The sequence below is a fragment of the Topomyia yanbarensis genome, chromosome 1 (assembly GCF_030247195.1).
Source record: "Topomyia yanbarensis strain Yona2022 chromosome 1, ASM3024719v1, whole genome shotgun sequence".
NCBI lineage: Eukaryota > Metazoa > Arthropoda > Insecta > Diptera > Culicidae > Topomyia > Topomyia yanbarensis.
The window spans coordinates 36,213,027-36,236,430 of NC_080670.1; the positions used below are offsets into that span (position 1 = coordinate 36,213,027).

The 23,404-nt window shown below is 37.9% G+C and overlaps 1 protein-coding gene across 8 annotated transcripts in view; it reads left to right on the forward strand.

The window, feature by feature from the left end:
• Positions 1-23,404, forward strand: part of LOC131677372 (cGMP-specific 3',5'-cyclic phosphodiesterase) — a 140,673-nt gene that overhangs the window by 41,822 nt on the left and 75,447 nt on the right. For 4 of the 8 annotated variants that reach the window (XM_058957141.1, XM_058957149.1, XM_058957148.1 and 1 more), the window contains 2 exons: positions 12,727-13,550; positions 13,869-14,361. In XM_058957141.1, the coding sequence (XP_058813124.1) occupies positions 13,390-13,550; positions 13,869-14,361 (654 nt within the window). In that variant the 5' untranslated portion in view covers positions 12,727-13,389. Of the gene's footprint in view, positions 1-12,726; positions 13,636-13,868; positions 14,362-23,404 lie in introns of those variants that run through there. The other 4 variants (XM_058957143.1, XM_058957146.1, XM_058957144.1 and 1 more) reach the window with 4 other exon arrangements.

Consider the following 23,404-nt stretch of genomic DNA (forward strand, 5'->3'; position numbering starts at 1 on the left):
TAAAATCTCTTTGCGATTTATTTTTAATGATAATTAGCAAGCATTGCATTTATCGCTCATATGAGTAAATGCGTCCAGATAATTTGCTACTGTGACAACAAAAACTCACATTTTCACACGAAAACTTATTGACACTCACACAACTTCTCCGGATAAATACAACGTGTTATTTCTCCGGATAAATAAAACCGCCGGAGAATCAGCGAATGAGCTTATCACGGTATCCTTTTTGCGCTCACTGCTTTGCTGTCACTGTCCCAAAACACGAAAAAACAAGTCTATCGTACTTCTTTGCCACCTTTCTTTGAAATTAAATGTATATTTTGACGCTTTTATTGATTTCCACGAAATTAAAATCAAATACATTTTATCCGGAAAATTATTTCTCACGCTATTTGTGGAGACGGAGAATTTTGTGACTCATCTTATATCGGAAAAATTGGACATCGGATTAGCTTCTTCTCGCGTGAGTGAGAGAGAATTACAATGCCTGATAATTAGTAATAAATCAAGTCAACAGGAATTTATCGCAAAATATTGGTTCAACTTTCTGTTTTAAAATATTAATTTCGACAGTACTACTTTACTTTTAAAGTACAGTACTACTTTACTTTTAAAGTACAGTACCACTTTACTTTTAAAGTATCTACTTTAAAGCCGATACGTAGGCCGCGGTCAGAGCAAACGCGTAAAACTCAGCTAAAGCGTACAGCAAATAGTGTCTAAAGCAAAGCGAGTAGAAATCTACGGGAAGTAGAAACAATAAAAACCGCTCCAGATTGGTCCAGTCGTGAGAAATCGAACAGTAGGTGTTGCGAGTGCACTTAATGGTAGTACTTTTTGCTACATATTGAATAATAATACCATATTAAATTTGCAAAAGGGCGAATAAGATTTGTAAACATACTTTTATTTTGATGGTTTCCCTTAATTTACTATAATTTCGAAGCAGAAAACAATTGAAATTACTTCTACGAAGGGTAAAAATTTACATTAACGCATATTTTTCATGAAATTCCACTCTGCAGCAGATTAATGAGCGAAACAAGTTTGTTTACAAAAAACACTTTCGACCTTTTGACGAATTAATATTGAATTGTCCATTAACCCTGCAACGGTTTCGTGACTTTTTCTCTAAGTAAACGGTTTTGTGGGATAAATTCGTACCCCAGAACTAAAATTGCTCTAATATGCCTAATTTTTAGTAAATTTATAATTAAATTGGATAGTTTTATTCTAAAACATACAATTTTACACAAGTTTTTCGCTTACTATGTATCGATGTTTTGCTTTTAAAAAAAGATATAAAAATGTCTTCGGAATTATGTAAACATGACAAAACATTAACGTAAACGATTTTGTGGGGCACATTTGTACCCCAAACAAACTTTAATCGGGCACTGTTAAGTTGGTCAAATGCAACAAATGGGTTGTACCTGCTTTAATGGAAGTTTAATAATAATCAAATTGATTTATGATAAAGATTGCTTGCAGTTAAAATAAACTGTAACCATTGACTAAAAAGGGCGTTGTAGCCCGGGGATGATTTCACAATTCCCATATATTGAAATCACAAATTTGGTGGTACTGCTGTGGCCAATGATCATAGCTAATTTAATACATGTGATAAATCATACAAAACTGCCTTGCAGGAATAGTTTTACATTTCTTAGAAAAGAAATGTATAGAATTCGCTTTTGATACAAAATTAGAAATCTTGGTTAAGTACGACGGGCAAGGTTGTTTGAAATTGTCACCATTAGGTTTTGACGTAGGACTTACGTCTTTCTTTACTATACTGGGTGTCATTTCAAAATTTTCAAAACGGATGCGTTACGTACACTTTGAACTCTAATAACTTTTCTCCTACTCAAGGAATTACTAATTTTGTTTCATAAATCGAAAGGAAAACGTTCAACGCTTGCTATTGATACCTTGTTTGCTATGTAAAACTTGTTTAAAAAGTTCAAAAACTACTTTTAATGCGAATCAACATTAATGCTAAAACCTATAAATATGGGTGTCACAGTTTTTCTTAAAGCCAGACGTGTGTAAGCCACAGAGCAGAACACACGTACGTGTGCTGCTCAACGAGAAGCTGCATTTTGACCACCAACCAAATCATAGCTACTGCCTTATCGCTGCCAACCAAGAACAGTCGTCGCCCTGCGTGAAATTCATTGCTCTCAGAAGTGGACAGAGTTACTAATTCGCAAGCTGCTCTTCCAGTGCCTGGTCCGTGAGATTGCACAGAATTTCAAAACCTACTCTTCCGGAGCTCAGCCGTAATGGCCCTTTAAGAAGCCAGCGAGGCCTGCCTGGTTAGTTTGTTGGAAAATACCAATCTGTGCGCTATCCATGCCAAGCGAATAATCATCATGCCGAGCGGGAAACGGCGAAATAATATTCACAAGAAACGGTCCTTATTAGGACCACAAAATCGTTCTCAGAAGAATTACAATTGAAATTTCCATTTCGTGCTTTGGAAAATAACTTCCCTCTTATCGGGTTAGTTATTTTCTATAATAATATCCAAAAAATGTGCGATAAAACCAATAAACTGACCAATTGGACGGAAGCAATAAAATACCTACAACAATTTGAGTCAGAAAAGTGATATTAACGGAAAAATGCTTCGATCGTTTCTAAGTGTTTGGCAGCTGAAGTTGCCGATTTGTTTTCCAACGTCAATTATTTGCGCTGTGCTGTACGGAACAGATTTTTGCGCGATTTGTTGGGAAATAATTAAAACAATTGTGTAGTAGATTCCGTAGATTTTACCGTAAATTTTGATAGAAATGATTTTGTAAAAGCATTAATTAGCCGTGCTTTGAATGGTGGTTTTTGCAAATCTTTCTAGAACATTAGTGAATGTGGAATGATGAAAATATTTTCATTTGTCGCACAAAGGGATGGACTACCATCTGCACTAAGAAGTTTATAAAAGAGATCGCATTCCGATATACAATGCTCATTCGATGTGAGCTGCGAAAGGGGAATGTTCGTGTATGTACGCAGCAGATGCGAATTCGGGCAAGGTTCGAATCGTTAGCAAGGATTCTCGTCTGGTATCACCAAACATAGTTATCTACAAACCGTTCTTTTTAGGATGAAAACATAATGGAGAAAGAATTGAATTAGAAAGTTCCATTTAATAACTTGCATTGAGTGTGCGCCTGTCAAGTCTGCTGTACTTTAGCAGTGACACATAAACCAATGTTTATCGAATTAATCTACAAACCCGTAGGTTTTTGCAAATCTTTCTAGAACATTAGTGAATGTGCTACTAAGCGAATGCCACGCCAAAAAGAATGATGAAAATATTTTCATTTGTCGCACAAAGGGATGGACTACCATCTGCACTAAGAAGTTTATAAAAGAGATCGCATTCCGATATACAATGCTCATTCGATGTGAGCTGCGAAAGGGGAATGTTCGTGTATGTACGCATCTGGTGTATGTAATCGTCTGGTATCACCAAAAATAGTTATCTGCAAACCGTTCTTATTAGGATGAAAATATAATGGAGAAAGAATTTATTTAGAAAGCTCCTTTTAATAACTTGGATTGAGTTTGCGCCTGTCAAGTCTGCTGTACTTTATCAATGACACATATAAACCAATGTTTATCGAATTAATCTACAATGCAAATCTTTCTAGAACATTAGTGAATGTGGCAACCCTGCTACTAAGCGAATGCCACGCCAAAACGAATGATGAAAATATTTTCATTTGTCGCACAAAGGGATGGACTACCATCTGCACTAAGAAGTTTATAAAAGAGATCGCATTCCGATATACAATGCTCATTCGATGTGAGCTGCGAAAGGGGAATGTTCGTGTATGTACGCAGCAGAAGCGAATTCGGGCAAGGTTCGAATCGTTAGCAAGGATTCTCGTCTGGTATCACCAAACATAGTTATCTACAAACCGTTCTTTTTAGGATGAAAACATAATGGAGAAAGAATTGAATTAGAAAGTTCCATTTAATAAGTTTGCGCCTGTCAATTCTTGTGTACATTTACCAGTGATTCATATAAGCAAATGTTTATCAAATTAATCTACAAACCCGAAGGTTTTTGCAAGTCCTAGAAAATCAGTGAATGTGGCAATCTCATTCGACATGAAATTTCCAGTAAACATTCATTCAAAAAGTGCATTGGCTCAAATTATCCATGAATGTCATATGATATGCCCAAGTTTAGTCCTACGTCAACACCGCGGTTACGTCCCGGACATTACCCACTCCTAGTTTTTTGTTTCCCCATGAGTTAGCGACCGATTTATTCTACATTCCGGTTAATTTATCGACGATTTGTAAGTTTCTCATAACATTACAAATTCGACGTTCTATAATAGCAAATAAAAATGCGGATTCTACTCGCCAGTGATTCGTTTTGCCATAGGCAGATATAACTCAACGCGTATGGTGCTACTTCAGATTCGAATGATTCTACTTTTCTAAGATGAGCTTAGGGTGCCAAAAATTAAAAATCTTCGAGATCTTTGGTGGATTCTCCATATTAGCCAGTTGGGTTCGGATCGGGTTTATCAAATTAAAAATTTTCGGGTTCGGGTCGGGTTTTCAAATTTTAAAACTCTCAGGGTCGGGTCGAGTTCGGGTTTCACAAAATTTTCATTCTCGTGTACGGGTCGGGTCCGGGTTTTCTAATTTTAAAATTTTCGGGCTCGGGTCGGGTTCGGGTTCGAAAAAATTGAAACCCGACCATCTCTATGTAAACTCTCTAACGGTTTCGAAGGTAGTTTGGATATCTAAACCAGGTGCGCTACTGTCATCATGTTTTTTTGTGGCTGAGTTCGACAGAATTGACAGCGGTTATTCCTCTACCCAGTCAAACTAGTCCGGAACCGATTCGGACCTCCAGCATGAATTCCAGCTAAAATGCGTCAACCGATAGAGTCCGACGCCGGCGGTAAAACATGATGATGAGTTATGTTCTACCATAGACCATGCGATGGACTTGGGTGCAACGCCCAACTCCTACTCAGCAGAAGGCAAAGAATTCTTCACATTTCCTTTCGATCATGTCCATATGAGCCTGCCTAGTCCTAGTTTTCCGTTCCAAGTTTATAACTGATTCGCTCTAGAATACCTATCCGTCTTTCAACTTCATTGCTTTCGTTTCTCTTAGTCTCAAATTTGCCGAAAATAGCCAACAAAATCGATACAGTAGAACCTTGCGGCAATTAAAGCATAGTAACGCAAAATCCAAATTTGCGAGCACTCGTATAGCGTTTTCGTGTTTACCTGTTGCTACACCAGTGTTGCGAAAAAATAAAGACTGATTACACCCAAGTTTGAATTGGTGTAGCACCGACTACACTGGTGTAGTGCACTGTCTAAAATGAAAACGACATTAGAGTGTGACCACGAGGAAGAAGAAAACATATCCAAACGAACCTGAAATTTGACGTATTCACAATAGAAATATGTCAGATTTCTGCTCGGTTGGATATGTCCAATTCATCTTGTTGACACTCTACCTAGAGTGCTCTAATCTTTACTGGCCACAGAGTGAGTTCTCTGAACCTTTTTCTGGCATTCACATTTTTGGTAGCCTTTGTGATGGATTTAATTTCCTTTGCAGTACACAGTGGCACTTCTGCATATAAAGTTGTGACAAAATTATAAAAAATGGTTTATTTGACTAAACATTGGGATTTCACTTAATTTTAATCCATTTCAGCTATCAGTTTTGAAATTCCACAATTCTTTTTTTTTATTTTAATGTAAATCCATTTGAAGGTGGTGGTCGTTAAAGATTCAATGTACACGTCAATAATATTAGCAAATTACATCTGTTAGCTGAAATGATTTCCAAAACTAGTAAAAATCCAATTTTTCAATAATATGAAGTAGTTTAGGTAACTAGGTGTCTCCATAATGGGATTTTCATAAACATGCATGTAATTTCCTTGGTGCCAAAATGCGCAAGATGAGACTCGTATATTTTGAAATTACATTAAATTTTCAGTCAGATTCATGATATGTGACCGGAGGCCTTTCTTCTTTTGAAATAATTTAAAACTTAGGCTGCGTAGATTTTTTTAATTTTGATTATAGAGATTTTAACCTTAGTGTCGGTTAGATAAATCTCTTTTGGAAAAATTTCTAACCCTATGTGCGGGGTTGGGAATCAGACCCAGGTGAGCTGCGTACAAGCAATCGATTTACCAACTACGCTATGCCCGTCCCCCGGCTGTGTAGTTCTTGAGATATCGTCATTTGAAGTTAGAAGGTATGAAAAATTCACATGCATTGAGTTGCTTCGACGATATGTTAAAAAATCATTTTTCATTCGATTGTTGTTTAATTTTGAGTTAATTCATTCAAACTTAAATATTTGCAAAAGAATTACAAGAAATTAGTTTTCTTGGGTGTTCTCACACATCGTGCCACCGTGAAGCGTCGGCCTCTGTCAATCACTGGCTCGGCACTACCTTTTGAAGCTCTTGTTTCCAGAATTGACGGAAGCGGTAACATATTGCTTGTGCGCTATTTCGAGGTAACCGTACCTTTACAACAATGCACCAAGGCAAGAACAAGTAATAATTCCCAAAATTTTGTGTTGCAGCTTATTGATTCGGGAACAATTGTTCGCCATCTCAGCAGTTGGTACAATATTCGCCGGAAACGCTTTTGACTAGCTCGTACACACAACATAGTATCAAAATAAAGGGGCATTGTCTAACAATTTGGTCGTATCCTAGAAGACAGAGAGTCGGATTGCTCATCACGGGGTGGCAGAAAGCGATGGTAATTTCCGGAAGTTTCGCATCTACACTAACTGTGGAAAAGAGGACGAAATCTGCATGTGAATTATACTCTTAGAAGAGCTACCAGCACACTGCACACCGAAGCATATCCTTGCCTAGTAGATATTAGATGTGTGAGATAAACCAGCAGCAGTTGGAAATGCAATTTCATTGGCTTGGTTCATGTTCCTCCGCTGTGATGCTTGGTTGTGTTTCAAAGCAAGTGCGGCACTTGTGTATAATATCAACATAGGTCTTGCAGTGCAGAGAGCCACCGTTTAAGGATAGTCAAGTTTCCTTGTCGCTATTCATCGCTCAGAGTGGGGGAAGCATAGAAACTTAATATACTGTGAACGTGTTTTGAACTGTCATGCCTTAGGAGGCCTTTTGAAAATAAAGTGGAAAATTGTTATATAGTTTAGTTTTCAGTTTTCCCTTTTGTCGTGGCAGTATGGTTGAAACTTCGTGATAAGATTCAAATTTGTTACCTGTGTACGAAATCAATTTGCAATGGTTGGGATCAATCGAAACTGGGAAACCTCAAACAGAAGAAAAAGGTTGTACCGGTATACGTTGGCACAAAGTTATTACTTGGTGGAGGAAAAACCCGATAAATTCCGTCCACAAATGGCTTTGATCCCGTTCGGTAGCCCATGAAGTATTCGATGGGAACGTTTGGTAGGTTTTTTTTAAATACCGAACGGTGCACGGTAGGTATCGGTAGTGGATGGAGGCAAGCGGGGTTGACTTGAGAAAGGATGGACTTCAGTTTGGTCATGGCCAACCGATCAATAACCGATCGGGGGCAAATCGAGTACGCAAAATCACACTTTTCGATGAAAGTAATTGACTTCGCCAATAAGGGGTCATTCATAAATTACGTAACGCTTTAAGGGAGGGGGGCACGTTGTGACATATCGTCGCTGTTGTGCTATCTTATGACAAACGCCATTTTGGGGTGAACTGAGTAAGATATGCCATGTTACTAAATTTTAAAATCTTCATAAAGTCGCGTTTTCAGAATTTTGAAATTCTGCTGGGTTACTGAGATATAGCGAAACACGATTATGACAAGCGCCAATTTCTCGAGTGATCTAGTTGTGCTATCTTATGACAAAGAAAAAAGAGACAACATTCTTAGTTTGTTGGCTTGCTATAAGCCGAAAAGCTTATAGCAAGCCAACAGATGTCTCTGATGACATAGGTAATTCCTATGCAGATCAACCATAAGCATTAGCTAGGTTCTTGTCTCGGGAGCAAAACTTTTCCTACCATAGTTTTTTTTCTGGGAATGGTTGGCTTATATATTCAAGATTATTGAACAAATTTCCTTTTGAGATTTCCACTTGTTTTGGAAAGTATACCGAAATGTAGTGATGGATTATGCAAGAAGAATGTTTGTATCGTCTAGTCACCTGTCAACAATAACATTGTTTGATAGACATTGTCTCTAAATTGTCAATGAAACCAACTTTTGTTTATTGTTTTTCCTGAATAAAAGAGGAAAATTGGGAAAACTTGGTGTTCCAATACTATCATTTTGCAACCTGATATTGCTGCTATCGCATGGAAAAGTATAATATTGGACATAGTGATCTATAAAGAATAATTTTACGAATGAGTTATAATTCATTTTTATATGAAATCTTCTGTACACATTTGTGACACGTCATACATATTGTATCATGAATATACACTTATGCACGCGACTTTGATTTACATTTTAAGCAAAAACTGTAAGTTTAGTCAACCGATCTTCACACAAATCGAGAGATTACTTCAGAAAAGATAGAAGTATCGAATGTCTTCTCCGAAAAGCTTCTAGGATTTATAAATTTTTGGATATTTAATCTTAAACTTTAAAAATCGTTTTTCTCGAAAAGTGCTAAATGGCGCTTGTCATAAGATAGCACAACAGCGACGAAATTGGGGAGGAGGAGTAAGCTAGAACGTAACGTGACATGTTTTTACTGAAGAATAAAATCGTTTTTAATTAATTTGTTACATAATAAGGCAGAGGCGACGCGTGGTTCCACCGTCAGTATATCACGAGGGCCCTCAAAACGTCACGAAATAAGCAGCTGATCAGAACCGTCTCTAATTTGATTCCATTAGACTTTTCTGATCAGATGCTTATTTCGTCGTCGATTCCATCCAACATCTAACGAATAGGACCAATGAATTTGTGACAGGAAACTGTTCGCAGGATCTGAGCAAAACAAATTGGTTGTCAAAACCCATCAATGAATTGTTCAACAAAAGTCTTGTAGAATACTCAATTTACCGTAGACCAAGAGCAAAAAAATATATAACATCAGTAGACATATTTTCAGTATGTAAATGCAGAAAACAAACAATTTCTTTGAAGCAAAATAGACGGTTCATTATTATCGTTGAACCAACCATATACCTACGCGCTTACTAGTATGTCCCAAGGGCAGAAACATTTTGCTAGGCTACCCAAGAAAACTAGCGTACAACCGACAGCTATGAACGTATGAACGCAATGTGTTTGAAAATTATAAAGCGCTCTCGTTTTGCACACAGCTCCAACGCCCATGTGGACATCGGGATCGTAGTAGCCATGGGCGACAGATGCAAGTATTTTTTCGCTCGCGTCATTTTTTGTGAAAAAAATTGAAGCTGCTCCAAGAATAGGATTTTTTCGGTTTTGTTTGGTTTCGAAGTATTTCGGATCCTTCTGAGAGTGATAAAATTCAAAAAGTGGGGGCCGTAAATGTTCTTGCAGTCACAAGTGTTGGGTCTCCGAACCGTTCCAAAATCATACAGGATCGCTGTTATATTTGTCTCCGGTCTGGCTGTCACCGACGGACAGGAAGCATTAGAAGATTGCGCACGTCACGGTCTAATGCAGTTGTCGGCTGTTGGCTGCGGATTGGCCAGAGGAGGTGGCCCGAAGATGCGGTATGGTGCCCAGATCAGTGTACAGGCTGCGGAGTATTCTAATATATTGGTGAGATCCATCCTGTTTGTTTGGTTTTTCTGTTTGAATAGTTATGTGTCTGTATTTTTTCTCTACTAAACAATAACAATAACCAATTAATTCATATATCTTCTAATTATCACATCATATATATTTTTCGCCTTTTATTATCTCCGTCATCTATGGAAACTGTTTCGGTTCCGAGCGTTTTCATTAAGTAGATGATAGGACTATTATAAAATAAAAACGCTTGTAAGGACGTGGCCAGGTGTGTGGAGATGAGCGAGTCTACGCCATTGAGGATCGTGGCGAAATCTGATATGACAATGGATATGCTTATTTTCTGCAACTCCATCTACGATTTGTGCAGGTGTTCGTGCTAGCTCCAACGCCCATGTGGACATCGCAACAATGCACGCTGGTTCAATATTTGATTTGAACCGGTGCAAAAGAGAATAGAAAAAGCATTCACCCATGACATTTACCCTGCTATTCCATCCATCGCTCATTAAGATGGCTCCATCCAGAGCATGCGCTGAGAGTACGTGCAAGTTTCTGGTTGAACCGGTCATGGGAAAATCTCTGAATTCTACACGCTGGAGATGCTGAGTTGGTTTATGGTTCGGATCAAATCTAGAGCTTCTATTCTAAACGACACATCTACAATGAGTGACTCTCTTTGTTTTCTTTCTCTTTCGATTTTTACGGCGGCACTATATCACTTATCTTTTATTTCACAGTACAGATCGAAAGACAGTGATTTTGACTAGCATATTATGCAAAGAGTTGATGGATAAATGTTAAAGCGACCGAATTACATATTAACAGAAGAGAAAGTAAATAAAGAAATTCACTCATTGTAGGTATGTCGTTTTGAAAAAAATTCTCTGGAAATTGTCGAACTTCAAGGTTTGGATATTATTACTTTCATTTAAAATAGTTATCGTGCTACTGTTAACTCAACATGGGCTTCGAGTCGGCAGATCTTGGCAACCTGTTCAATGAACAGGTTGAACGTACCGACGCGTAGCCTCTGTAATAAGGGAGGGGCACAATTTGTTACATGGGAGGGAGGGGGAGTAAATTTTGAGCAATTTTTGCGTTGTGTAATGTATGAATCGTCCCTAATTGTGAATCATTGATCTGTAGATCATTTTCTAATTATCTAGATAATAAAACAGAGGTCAAAATGTAGCTCAACTTTATCCAAGATACTGTCCCGAAGACATCAAACATACAGGCTACATATTCAGAGTAATGAAAAATCGAAAACTTGGAAGAATATGTCTAAAATGTAAAAATAAGTAACTGTCCATTGAGAAGCCTAAAAAAGCTTCAAAATCGTTCAACACGGGTCCAACGGTGGACAACCATTCAACCAAGGACGTCCTTCATTGGAAAATTTTGAAACTAACTCTTCTTAGGGGAATAATGTTCAAGAAAACGATACAATTTTTTTCTAAGTGATTCATGAATGTAAAATTTAATCAAGTTCGTTCAAACTTGAAATCGACCTTCACGGATTGGAACCAAATTTGGTGGAATAGTTCATCTAGGGCCAATATATAAAAACCCAAATTTTTGTGTTCATTGAACCACCCCTTGGGTCATGGGAGCACCCCCGTTTTGACAAATTGCCAAAACCCTTGATTTTCTTTTGATCATATTTCCGGTTCTATTGACTCTAGAATCAAACCGCTAGATGGCTTATGAAGAAAATTATTCAAGGAGTCTAGAAAAAATATAAATTTTTGACGACAGTGCTGCCAACTATGCGATTTTTTCAGTTAAATATTAAAAATTAATTTTTCTCTCAATACATATATTTTCATTTTGAAAATTCTAATGCCATCGTATTCCTCAGACATTTTAACATAAGAAACACTTATAATCTCAAAATAATTTGAGCGCATTCTGAGATACACCGTTTTGAAGGGAAAAACTCGCATTTTCTCATATAAAAATCCATTTTTATTGGCCGAAATTGAGAAAATTTTCAAACGGTCATAAAAATCGACCCTGATCTGCTAGAAGCAAACCAAAAACGTAGTTTTTCATAATTTCTCGTCTACTTCACAAAAAATCATGTTTGAACTCAGAATACTCAAGTTGGTTTTTAATGTTGTGGGCTTGCGATTTTATATGGGAAATTGCGATTTTTTCCCTTCAAAATGGTGTATCTCAGGATCCGCTCAAATTATATTGAGATTATAAGTGTTTCTTATGTAAAAATGTCTGAGGAACACGATGGCATTAGAATTTTCAAAATTGAAATATATGTATTGGGAGGAAAATTAATTTTTAATATTTAACTGAAAAAATCGCATAGTTGGCAGCACTGCCGCCAAAAATTAATATTTTTCTAGACTCCTTGAATAATTTTCTTCCGAAGCCACCTTGCGGTTTGATTCTAGAGTAAATAGAACCAGAGATATGATCAAAAGAAAATCAAGAGTTTGGGCAATTTGTCAAAACGGGGGGTGCTCTCATGACCCGAGGGGTGGTTCAATTGGCACAAAAATTTGGGTTTCTGTATATTGGCCCTAGATGAACAATTCCATTCCAATACGCGTGGCTTGATCACTTCGCGTGTAATGACCCATATACATTCATTCTGGATTATGAGCGTCTTCGAAACATATATTGCCATTAGTAAAAAAAACAACTTCGCTGAAGAATTTTTTTTATATGAGGCTTCTATCTAAATATAGAACTGATCTAGATCAATTTCAAGTTATATAGATCACAACCAACGTTTGTAAAATATTGCTAAATTTTACCCGAGATACTAAGACCCGACACCGATGAAAGGCATACCCAGAGCACTAACAGGTTCTGTTCGTTGAAAACAGCATCCTGCCCCACTGTGTGTCGCCTCCGGAGATCGAACCCGATTATGCACCATTTTACTTTGCACAAAAATTCAATTTCTCTTCTAATTGAAATGCCGTGTCGCTAATGAACAGAGGTAACATCTCCCCTTATATCTGCTTCCTTTCATTGCAGGTCGTACGGAGTCCCGCCCCCACTTGAATAATATCTGGCAAATTCCTATTCGTAACACCGGCGGCGGCGACCAACCGTCATACCCATGTGAACGCATGGCTGCGAATCCGGACGATGACAGCGTACGCGACGCCACCACCGACCGACGGTTCTCGGAAAGCAGATGCCAGGATAAATTTTCGTGCAATTATAACCATTACGCTCAGGAGCACTTTATGGGTGCGTGAGCTTGGGGAATAAGTGCTTTTCTACTCAGTCGGTTTTCCTTTATATGCAGCAAAGCGGTCGCAAGTGTCACACTCTGTTCAGTTTGTTAGTGTAGATAATATGCTGCTCAGGTAGACTGGAAACAAGCGGACCGCGTCCATCCAACTGCTCACGTACCTACCAGCGTTATTATTTCCGCTCGGGGCGGGTTGGTGCATAATGTGATCACTTACCGGCTCTTCGGAGGGTGGTCTAGCAGGCTACAAGTTTTAGTGCGTCCGGTTGGTGGCTACAGTGCGATCGCTGTTGTAGGGTTCACCCGGAAGTTTGGTGCCGCGAGATAATCGTCGACAACTTTTCCGACAAGTCAGCGGGTGACCATCAGGCAGTGTACTAGTAAAAAAATAAAAGAAAAAACATTTGTGAATTAGTGTGCAATGTGAAGGGAGTGTAATAATGTCGACAGAAGACCCGCAGGAAGAGAACCACGTGGAAGAGTGCACTAGCGGCGACATCGTCATTGGCAGTGGCAATGATTGTCACGTCACTACCGGCAACGGCGATGAAATGCCTGCTGCGACGACGGATGAGGCAGCAGAGGAAATGTTCAGTGGCTGGTAGAAAATGGAACGGCATGCGATGTTGTTGCATGTGTCATCCCCCGCAGTGGAAATCCTGAGTTTGATTTATTTCTTGTTTTTGGTTTGATATGTTTCCGATATAATTTATTGGTCAATTGTAGCTTGTTTTTTCAGTTTTTTGCTCTCATGTGATTGAGCTCCAACAGGACGAAATTTTGTACCACATTATCCATTTCAAAACAACAAGTGTACTCGGTGAACCGAACCAAAGCAGCACGTTGTGTTTTTTCTCACGCCTCCATCGTCGGCCTTCCATTCTCACCGGCTCTTCCGTTTCCTCCTTTGCCTTTGTAGTAAAGAAGCCACACTCGTTAACAATAACAACACTATCAGCGTAGACTGCTGTGCAGCAGCTTCGAAGCTTTTCCCGCGGTGTGAAAATGGTGAAACAAGTGAAGTTAATTACGGCGTAATTACAAGCAATCCGAGACCATCAACCTGCGGGAGCATAGGCCCCGGCGACACCGGTGCTGGTGAGGACTCTAATTTGCTGTCGCCGAACAACTCCCGGTCCAGCATGAGTCAGTCCCAGACGCCGACGCAATTGTCGCCGGTTCGCCGCAAGGCAGACTCGACCTGCTCCCTGGCGGAGCTGGACGAGATAGGCGCCTTCTTCGACGAACATGCGTCGGCCATCGAGCGGTGGTTCCGGGAACGGGCTCCGGCCGATGTCATCGCTAAGCTGCAGTCAATTACCGCCGAGATGGCCAAATCAGTCCGTTCTCCGCATCGGGCGTCCGTCACGTCCGACCTGTTCCAGCAGTGGCTTGCTTCGTCACCCGTGAAGGTAGGATTAGTTTAACGCTTCGTTTGTTACGGTGAAGGGTTGAACAGAACGTTCCGTCCCGGGCGCAGTGAAAAGTCTTGCCAACATCGGCTTGCTTGCTGCAGAAAGCAAACAATGATTTGGTAGGCTTTGCCAAAGGGGCTTGGACGCTCCGGTAGCGACGGATCGTTTTGTTTGACCTTTGAACACTCAAAAGTTTTACTAGTTTTATTGGTTTAAAAAATTGTTTTTGAAAATCTTTGAATTTCAGTATTTATTAGTAATTTATTATTGGAGTGTGATATTTTCTCAGAAATGACGAGTTTATTCGAATATGTGCTAGTTCCATTTAGCTATTTTTCATGGAGGCGCATGGTGCAAGGTAGTGATTTACGTGCTACATATATTGAAACCTTATTGCTTTATTAGCATAAGATCAAACGTCAAACGAGAACAAACCTTTTTTTCCATTTGGGGTCCTACCAAACTGTGCTAAATTTGGGGTCAACTGATTATGGACTCGGCATCCCGTATTGCGTTTGAAATTTGCGTGAAAGTTACACAGCTACTTTTGTCGTAGGACTACGTCTTTGTTTTCGATATGGGGGTGCACACTGCAAATTCAACAGAAATGGTATGTAACGAAAAGTGGTCTAATTTTAAACGCATGTAATTCAGCCATCTCACGATAAATTTTCAATTTTCTGCAAAAATCGCCCCGAAATACTTCTAAGAATAGATTCCAATAGATAAACCCAAAGATTTTTGATATCATAGCATTAAAAAATTAAATAATATACAACCTTGTCAAAATATCGCGCATTAACACACAGAAGATAGCGCTTCCCAAGCCCTGTACGACGGATTGGTGTACCTAACGCGCAACGCTTCTATGAATGACGTCATCATCGACTATTTAAAGAACGGTCTTGGCCAGACACGCTCAGTTCCCTGTTGAACGGCTAGCGAAGCAGTTCACTGCGCTGTGTTTTTTACAGCCAGTGTAGCTGAGCTAGAAGTCCGTTACACTGGCTGTGGAGGGACGCTACCCTGTGTCGTCCAACAGGCGACCGCTCCAACTGCTTCCTAAATGCCGCTGTAATGTTGCCAGTAAATTTTTGGTTTAACATGTATTTGCATGTAGCACATGTATTTGCTATTTGCGCTTGAAATTAAGTAATGTAGTGGTAGCAATAAGCTTCCCATTTTGGTTTATACGCAAGGACAGTTTTTAAAACAGGATTTGATTAATTAGTTTAGCTCATCTAAGCAATTTTATCAACTCTGTAATTTAAAAGGAATTTTACGGAACTTGGTGCATTTGGCCCCACTTGCAACTGGTATAATCAACCTGCACAAAGTGTTGCATAACGCAGGGCTGTTTTTTGGAACAAAATCATTCAGCCCTTCGCTATGCAAAATCACGATATTATGACAAATGGGCTAAGCGCGGCCGTTCCTTTCAATCGGGAAAGGCCGCGTGGAATTTTGGTGAAACGCGCTAATAGTGTCGTGGTGGTACTAGTTGTCTCTTTCGCTCTACCCATCATCATCAGCGTTGACTCATTTTGCATTATACGCTTGGGTTCAATGTTTGGGGCGAATGTGTTGGTAGGTAGGGGAACTGGCGGTAAAATGAACACGTTAAGCAAAGTCATTATTTTCTAACTAATAAGTGAATGAGATATTACAATCACCTTATGTTTCTTGTTAGACATGTTTTGTACATATCTGGGAAAAATACTTCGTCATAAACACATTTTTTCAAACACGATTCTTGATTTCTAAACGTGTCCAAAAATGAGACATGTTTATAGCGAGTGGGTAAAATGAACAGCTTCTGGTGACCTGCAAAATGTCCTGTATGTATGCAATGCGCAGCGTTGGAAAGCATTTTCCGATCAATGCTAATATCCCAACAAATTATAAGCTTTGCATACACACAGGGCATTTTGCAGGCAAAAAAATTGTCACGGAAGAATTGAATTTTCATGACGTAATATTAACCATTTTACAATACTGTGGCATCGAAACACATCTACAAACTTGGGGTTATCCATGGGTGTTTGAACTTTTAGGATCTGCTTGAGAGCAACTAGAAAGCTTGTTCTATACATGAGATGTGATTATATTGTCTAAAACTTGATTTTTCTTCACCGGTCCGGGTGTTTTTTCCCACACACTAAGTACTAAGAAAATAAATATTTTACATTAAGTAGTATAGTCCTACGTCTACAGTTCGTGCAACCCCATAGGGCTGCCCCTTGTAGTTTTTGTCTACTATTAGAGTTCCGTAAAATATGCAATCAGTTAAGTGGATGCATATTCCAGAAAGCGCGGAAACACTATTTCGAAGGAAACGTGGCGCTGGAATGTACCTGAAAAATGTTATAGCTGATAAATGTTTGACGATTCGACGTAAAACGCCAAATATTACTCTTTTTGCTAACACTGACGGTATATCAATAGAAGTCTAAATTCAAACTGAATTAATTTATTAATAATATTTTTTATTTAATACGTTCACATGTTTTACTCAAAAGCATTTGCTAATATCATATAGAAGAAAAGTTTCAAACTTTAGCTCAAGCTTTCATGTTTTTCATTTTGTACAGTGTTGGCAGAAAAAATGACTTTTATCCTCTAATCCGAATCATCGATCTTTGAACAACTATAATTTTTTGGGATATTCTAGCACCGCACTTCTTTGGGAAGCCTTTTTGGGCTTTTCCTAACTTATAGTTTTACGGAAAAAGTTGCATGCTTGGGGAAAAACTGTGATCTCTAGAAATGGAAATGCAAAAAACAGTTTTTCCATATTAGTTCCCCTAAAATTTCGAATGTAACGTGGGATGCCAGGTTACAACAAATCGACCCGAAATTTCAAATAATTATTCGGGATCTCGTCTTTTTGGCTCCAAATTACAGTATGTTGCTATATACTGAAAACTATATGCAATAAAATGAAGCTTAAAAATTTACGTTATTCGGACGAAAGAAATTTTTGACAGCTTTTCAGCGACATCGATAATTTTCATTTTCTGCAGAAACTGTTATTTTTATGGTAGATATTTTTTCACCAATATTATTTTGAGTGAATAGTAGTAGTGAAAAAATGTGTTTGATTGAATTATATCGTGAAATCACCGAAATAAGTTACTAGTTGGTTTAATTACTGTTTTGATAATTGTTTGTCATAAACTTTTAAACACGAACTTCTAATGCCATACCAATAACGACACTCGCGATCGCACTGTACTCATTAATTGTCTCTACAAAGTTTTAGTTAGAGTTTTAGCTAGTTTTGCGAAAACTTGCGATAAGCAGTCAAAAGTTGAAAAACTGCCAATGGAGGCGCACGGTTATTACTGACATTAATTTCAAATAATCACTGTGTTGCTAGAATTATGGCAACAATACATGCACAACTTCCAAATAACATTGAAAGGCTGATCTACGAGGGATTCACTAGTGAACGACAGTGAGGAGCCGAGGGGAAAGAGAGATTTTTTGAAGATGACAGTATTAAAATTGTTTAAAATTCGGTAAACATTTGAACCTATTGAAATATGTCATTAAATATTTCTGGAACTATTTCAAGGTACAGTAAGATTCCGTTTTTGGCATGCTCCCATTTTGGCTAACTCCGATTTTGGAAACAAATGGGTTCCGTTTTTGGCAACATTCTTGTTGTACATAATAAGTCTTTGAAAAATGTGCAGTAGATATTTTTTGGTATCAATTGACATCGTATTTAACTTTATTTCCAAACATGGGAGTCAGATTAACCCTCAAAGGCGCAAAACATTTTTTTTCAAAATTTGTTAAAATTGTCTCGTAGATTCAATACATTACTGTGATAATTTTGAGAGATTTTTCGCAATGTTGTTTTAAAACAGCGTTATATATTTAAGGGTTAACTATATTTTACACTATACGTATCGTATTTAATGATTACAATAAGTATAGAAATGTAATATTTATATATAATATAACTGATAAAAGCGTAACTAGTGTCTGACGGAATCAATTTTTATAGTAAGACCCAGAGCCTGTGCACTTTAAGAGTCAAGTACAGAGGAATGCGCTATACTGCATAATAAGACTAGTTCTGGAGAAAATTTTCAATAGAACCTTAGTAACATTGCGAGCCTCTTTCTCTTTCGATTATTACGACGTCACAACAAAACTAAATTTTCAGTACATATCGACAGCCCGTATTTAGGAATACAATACTGATAGCTTCCAAATAGTTTTATGATGTCTTTGGCAAGTTTGTTAGTTTTTTTGGTGATTTTTCCAAATGAATGGAATATGGGTGGTTCTTGTGGTTAGGGTGTTCAATGTATCGACTGTTTAGATGTGTGAAGTTTACTTGCGCAATGCCCTACAATATAATAAAACAAATAGATTGAAGCAAGTTTGCTAAATAAACAAGGCTATCTATAATGGTTCATTTGCAATGATTTTTTTTAAAGATTTGGGATAGGGTGGCTCTTGAAAAATTGTTCATTAATTTTCAGAAAGAAGCGATAACAGCCCCAGTAGCGAAATCAACACTACCATGCAGTGAATTGTTTGAGTTTTGACGCCCAATGGCCGAAGAAAAGCGATTCGAATTAAATGATATGTCACACCTCCGTAAAGAGGGGCATTGTACTCGAGAAGTTCGCGAAGATTGTGAGAATTCTACTGGACCACGCCTAGCCGTACAAAACCTCAAAATTTTATTTTGGATTTTTCATGATCTAACATTTCTCTCTGTTTGTAAACAGGTTGAATAGAGTCTTCTCAAAATATTAAGTCTTGAGGACAAAATTTACACATTTAGATTTTTTACAGACCTTCAAAGGTAAAATGGATGATCAATTCTTGAAAAAAACGGTGTTCAAACCTATGTTATTCAAATGAATATATCGATTTTGTTAAGATTCCGATTAGGGTTGAACTGATTTCATTAGTAAGATTATTCGCTGGACTTATATTTGCCATTCAATTTAGTCGATACAAGGCTTTCTTCTCAGTCACTCTTTCTGAAGAACAAATAACAAATCATGCATTAAATTAAAATTATTTGTTCAAAGCGGCTGTACTTTTTTTCGAAACAGCTCGGAAAGATTGCTTGGCTCTTGAAAATTAGTGTACTTTTCGAAACTAAATGTCTTGTTTTGCCCCTTTCTGCCCCGAGGTATGAATAAAGGTGATTTTTCATGATATGTCTGAAGGAGACGCATGGTAACGTTTGATTACCCAGGGTTCGCAATATCTACGCATTTGTTATGGAGCGTGTTTGTGTGCTATTGGTTGGGGGTTATCTGCCCGCCAGATGGCGCTTCGGAACAAATTGTGTTTTCCTCCTATTTCGTTGAAAGTCGCAGCAATGCGCGATGGGTATTAGCTAGTAATTTAAAAATGTCTCTTAGCATTATCAACAATTGAAAAAATGTGTTTCTGCTAAAAATTCACTAAACCAATTTTTCTTAAATGAATTTTCAGATATAGTGCCCTTTATATTCGTAAATGTTGAATTTTCAAACCACCGTAGGTGCCAAAATTTTAAGGTAAAAAAATTAACGAATATGAATTCAGCGACGTAAAATTATCCCAATGTGAAGTTTTCATCAAATTCGGACCCCTTTTGAGGTTTTGTCCGATTTTTGTATGGAAGGTGATCACTGTGTGATGACTGAATTTGATAAAAACATGATTAAAATTGAATTTTCTTATTTTTTTCCTTCATCTCATTCCATTTCAAACATGATTAAAAATCCTTGAATCATTTTTGAAGTCGTAAATTGAAAATTCATTCTTTAAAAATAATGCTCCATTTTTGGCACGGTTCCGGTTTTGGCAACAAAAAAAATAAAATTGTTGCCAAAACCGGAATCCTACTGTGCTTTACGTAGTAACTGTCAAATTCAATAAACAGTGCTGAGTTCACACCTATTTTATTCTAGTCATTTGGTTACCCTGTTTTGATTAGAATTAGGTGTTGTACTGATACGTCTTTAGGGTAAGCGACATTTTTGAATGAGTGACATGGGCCAAAATCCATATTAAATCATTTTTCTACACCACTAAGGGCGCCTATTTCATATTTTACATAAAATGAACTAAGTGTACTAAGCTGCTTAAAACATATTCGAATCTTTGTTAACCACCATACCGCTATATTTTTTTCAAGGTTCTAAAATTATTCAAACGCATTTGATTTGACCCGTTAAAACTAAATGTATGTTTCTAAAGCACCATAATGAGAGGTAAATTAACTCGATTTTTCTTTTAAAATAGTGGTGGCGTACTATACTTACTATTGAAAAAACCATAAAGATAAAACACTCATTTTTGAGCCACCTTAATATGCAGTAAAGTTGTTTTTTACTATATTTACATATGGGCGACCGAAAATAAAAGTAGCAAAGACAGAACATGCTTCGTAAAACCCGCTTCAAATATATTAGAATAAAAAAACTGGACTTAAACTTCAAGTATAAAACTCGAACTGAGACTTTGAATCGGATCGAAAAACCTTCAGTATAAAAACCGGAAAAAATATATCCGATTTTTACAAAGTAGTTTTTAAGCCGACTTTTAATCTTAAACGGATGTTTCTGCCAACAAATTATTTATTTTTAACTGGTTTTTATACTGGAGGATCATCCTTGCCAAGTTTTACGGGTGAACATTTTTAAGCGATTTTCATGCTGCAGAATTTCTGTCTGATTTTTAAGTGTGAAGCTTATTTCCGATTTTTATATTCTAATATATTTGAAACGGGTTATTCGAAGCATGCGCTGTCCTTGCGACTTTTATTTTCGGCCACTCATTTCCAAAAAAGGAATTCAGCGCACAAACATTTGTTTAAAAAGCATATGCTCCTTTACAATAAAATGAAGATTTTATGGTGGTTTTATGGCCACTAATAAAACTTAGACTGCACTTGTAGCGTGCTATAAAACTTCAATTGTTACTGGGGAATGATATGCAATCACTCTGAAAATCGATTTTTTATTTAAGAGTCTGTATGTGTGTGCGTATGTATTTTATAATGCCACTAATTTTTATCAGAGACGGCTAGGTCGATTTGAACAATGCTGGGCTCAAATGAAAGGTGTAACATCGTCCTTAGCTGATGTTGAATTTCATTTGTATTGGAGTTCTGGTACCGGAGTTACGGCTGTAAGAGTGCGGTAGGGGGCGGGAATGTCGTAGCTGGTAAATGGATTGCCTTGTACGCAGATCACCTGGGTTCGATTCCAAACCCCGCACATAGGGTAAAAGATTTTTCTAACCTGACAAGAGGCGAATGGCCATGAGCTTAAAACCCCTATAATCAAAATAATACATATTAAAATGGGTACAATATTACATGGATTTGCGGGTCTAGATTACTAATTACCAATCAAAGTAGCTTTAACCATATTGGCCTCCTCTGACGGTTGTTGACATTCCCGAAGTATTTGCCAGGTTACTAAGTTAATGTCACATCTTTTTACAAACTTATTTTCAAATGAAATATACAGTGTCATTGACTGCTGTTGACTTTCATTCAGATCACTCTTTTGGTTCCAGAGTTACACTGTTGTATGTTTGTTTATTTGTTTATTTATTTATTTATTAAGGTTTCAAGCCCAACGATCAAACGACCTTTGTGAGAATAATGTACAATTCAAAGAAATAATAAATTACAATTTACAGGAAATAATAGAAGAAATCAAATATTATTGTGAGGGACGGGCGTAGCGTAGTTGATAAATCGATTGCCTTGTACGTAGCGCACCTGGGTTCGAATCCCGACCACGCACATAGGGTTAGAAATTTTTCATAAGATTTTTCTAACCCGAAGAGGCGAGTGACCTTAAGGTTAAAACCTCTATAAGTGTTCATGTCGTTGGCGTTAGAGCTTTGATTTTTGCTGTTAAATGTTTGGTGTTTTTATTTGCGTTTTCGTGTGACTTTGGTCTTCTTGCTTGTTTATTTCCTCCTTAGGTTTGTCAACTATTGGCTTGGAGATACCGCGGAATATTGCTTGTCCGGTATTTATTTTTTTTGGGCCGGCTGTCTGTGGTGTATCAGTGGATGTCGAAGGCTCTTTGATGGTGTAGTAAATGAATTTTCTTTAGGTGTTTTGGCGTATGGCTTACCGTAGTATGCCGTCTTATTACAGAATTGGCACGTGAGCGTCTGGCCAGGGTATGTACATAGGGTTCTTTGTATGTAGTTAACATCTTGAGGTCGGTGTTAGGTCAGACCGGACTAAGTCGCAAAACATCAAAAAATGAGATAATGATAGCACTGTATAAAGAATTTCTTCGGCTACATTCGATTTTTGCAAGATTTGAAATATGTAACAATAAACAAGAATTATGGTAAAAATTAATTTTCAATTATAATGTAAAGAATGCTGCGATTCAAACTTTAAACTCGGTTTTCTCGTATTCAATATATTGTCACTTAGTTCGGTCTGACTTAACACCGACCGTTTTTCCTCGACAGTCAAGTAAGACGATATAGGTTTATTCAGCTGCATTCGTACCACCCGAATACCGCAGAGAATTCCAAGGGAAAAGTTGCTCCAAGTGTCGTTGGTGACGGATTCCAATTCCATGAATCTTTTAATATAATCTGTGCTAGTACGAGGTGTCAAATCGTGACGGCGAAGTTCCGTCAAATAAAGATCCATCCACACGGGGCTCTTGGTTTTAACGTTTGCATATTCGACGTCGTGTTACATTTTGTTCTTCGCTACAAAGCTTTCTACCTCGGCGAAGAAGTTGAACGTTATTAGTACTAGTTGCCTCGTGTGATGTATTTGTATGTGGGACACTTCTGTAAGCACTAGCTCCATTTTCATTTCCATCAACTGTTCCACCTTGCGCACTGTAAGTCTAAGACGGGTCTGGGAAAAGTCAATTGTGTTCTCCCGTTCTATAGTTTACGCGTACACGCTATAGCGGAGCGGCACGGTTAGTATTTTTTGTTTGCGTGCTGTTCGCAGGCGGTGCATTTTTGGACTTCAGATCTGTATGAGATGAGGAGGTTTCTTAAAACCTAGAATCTAGAG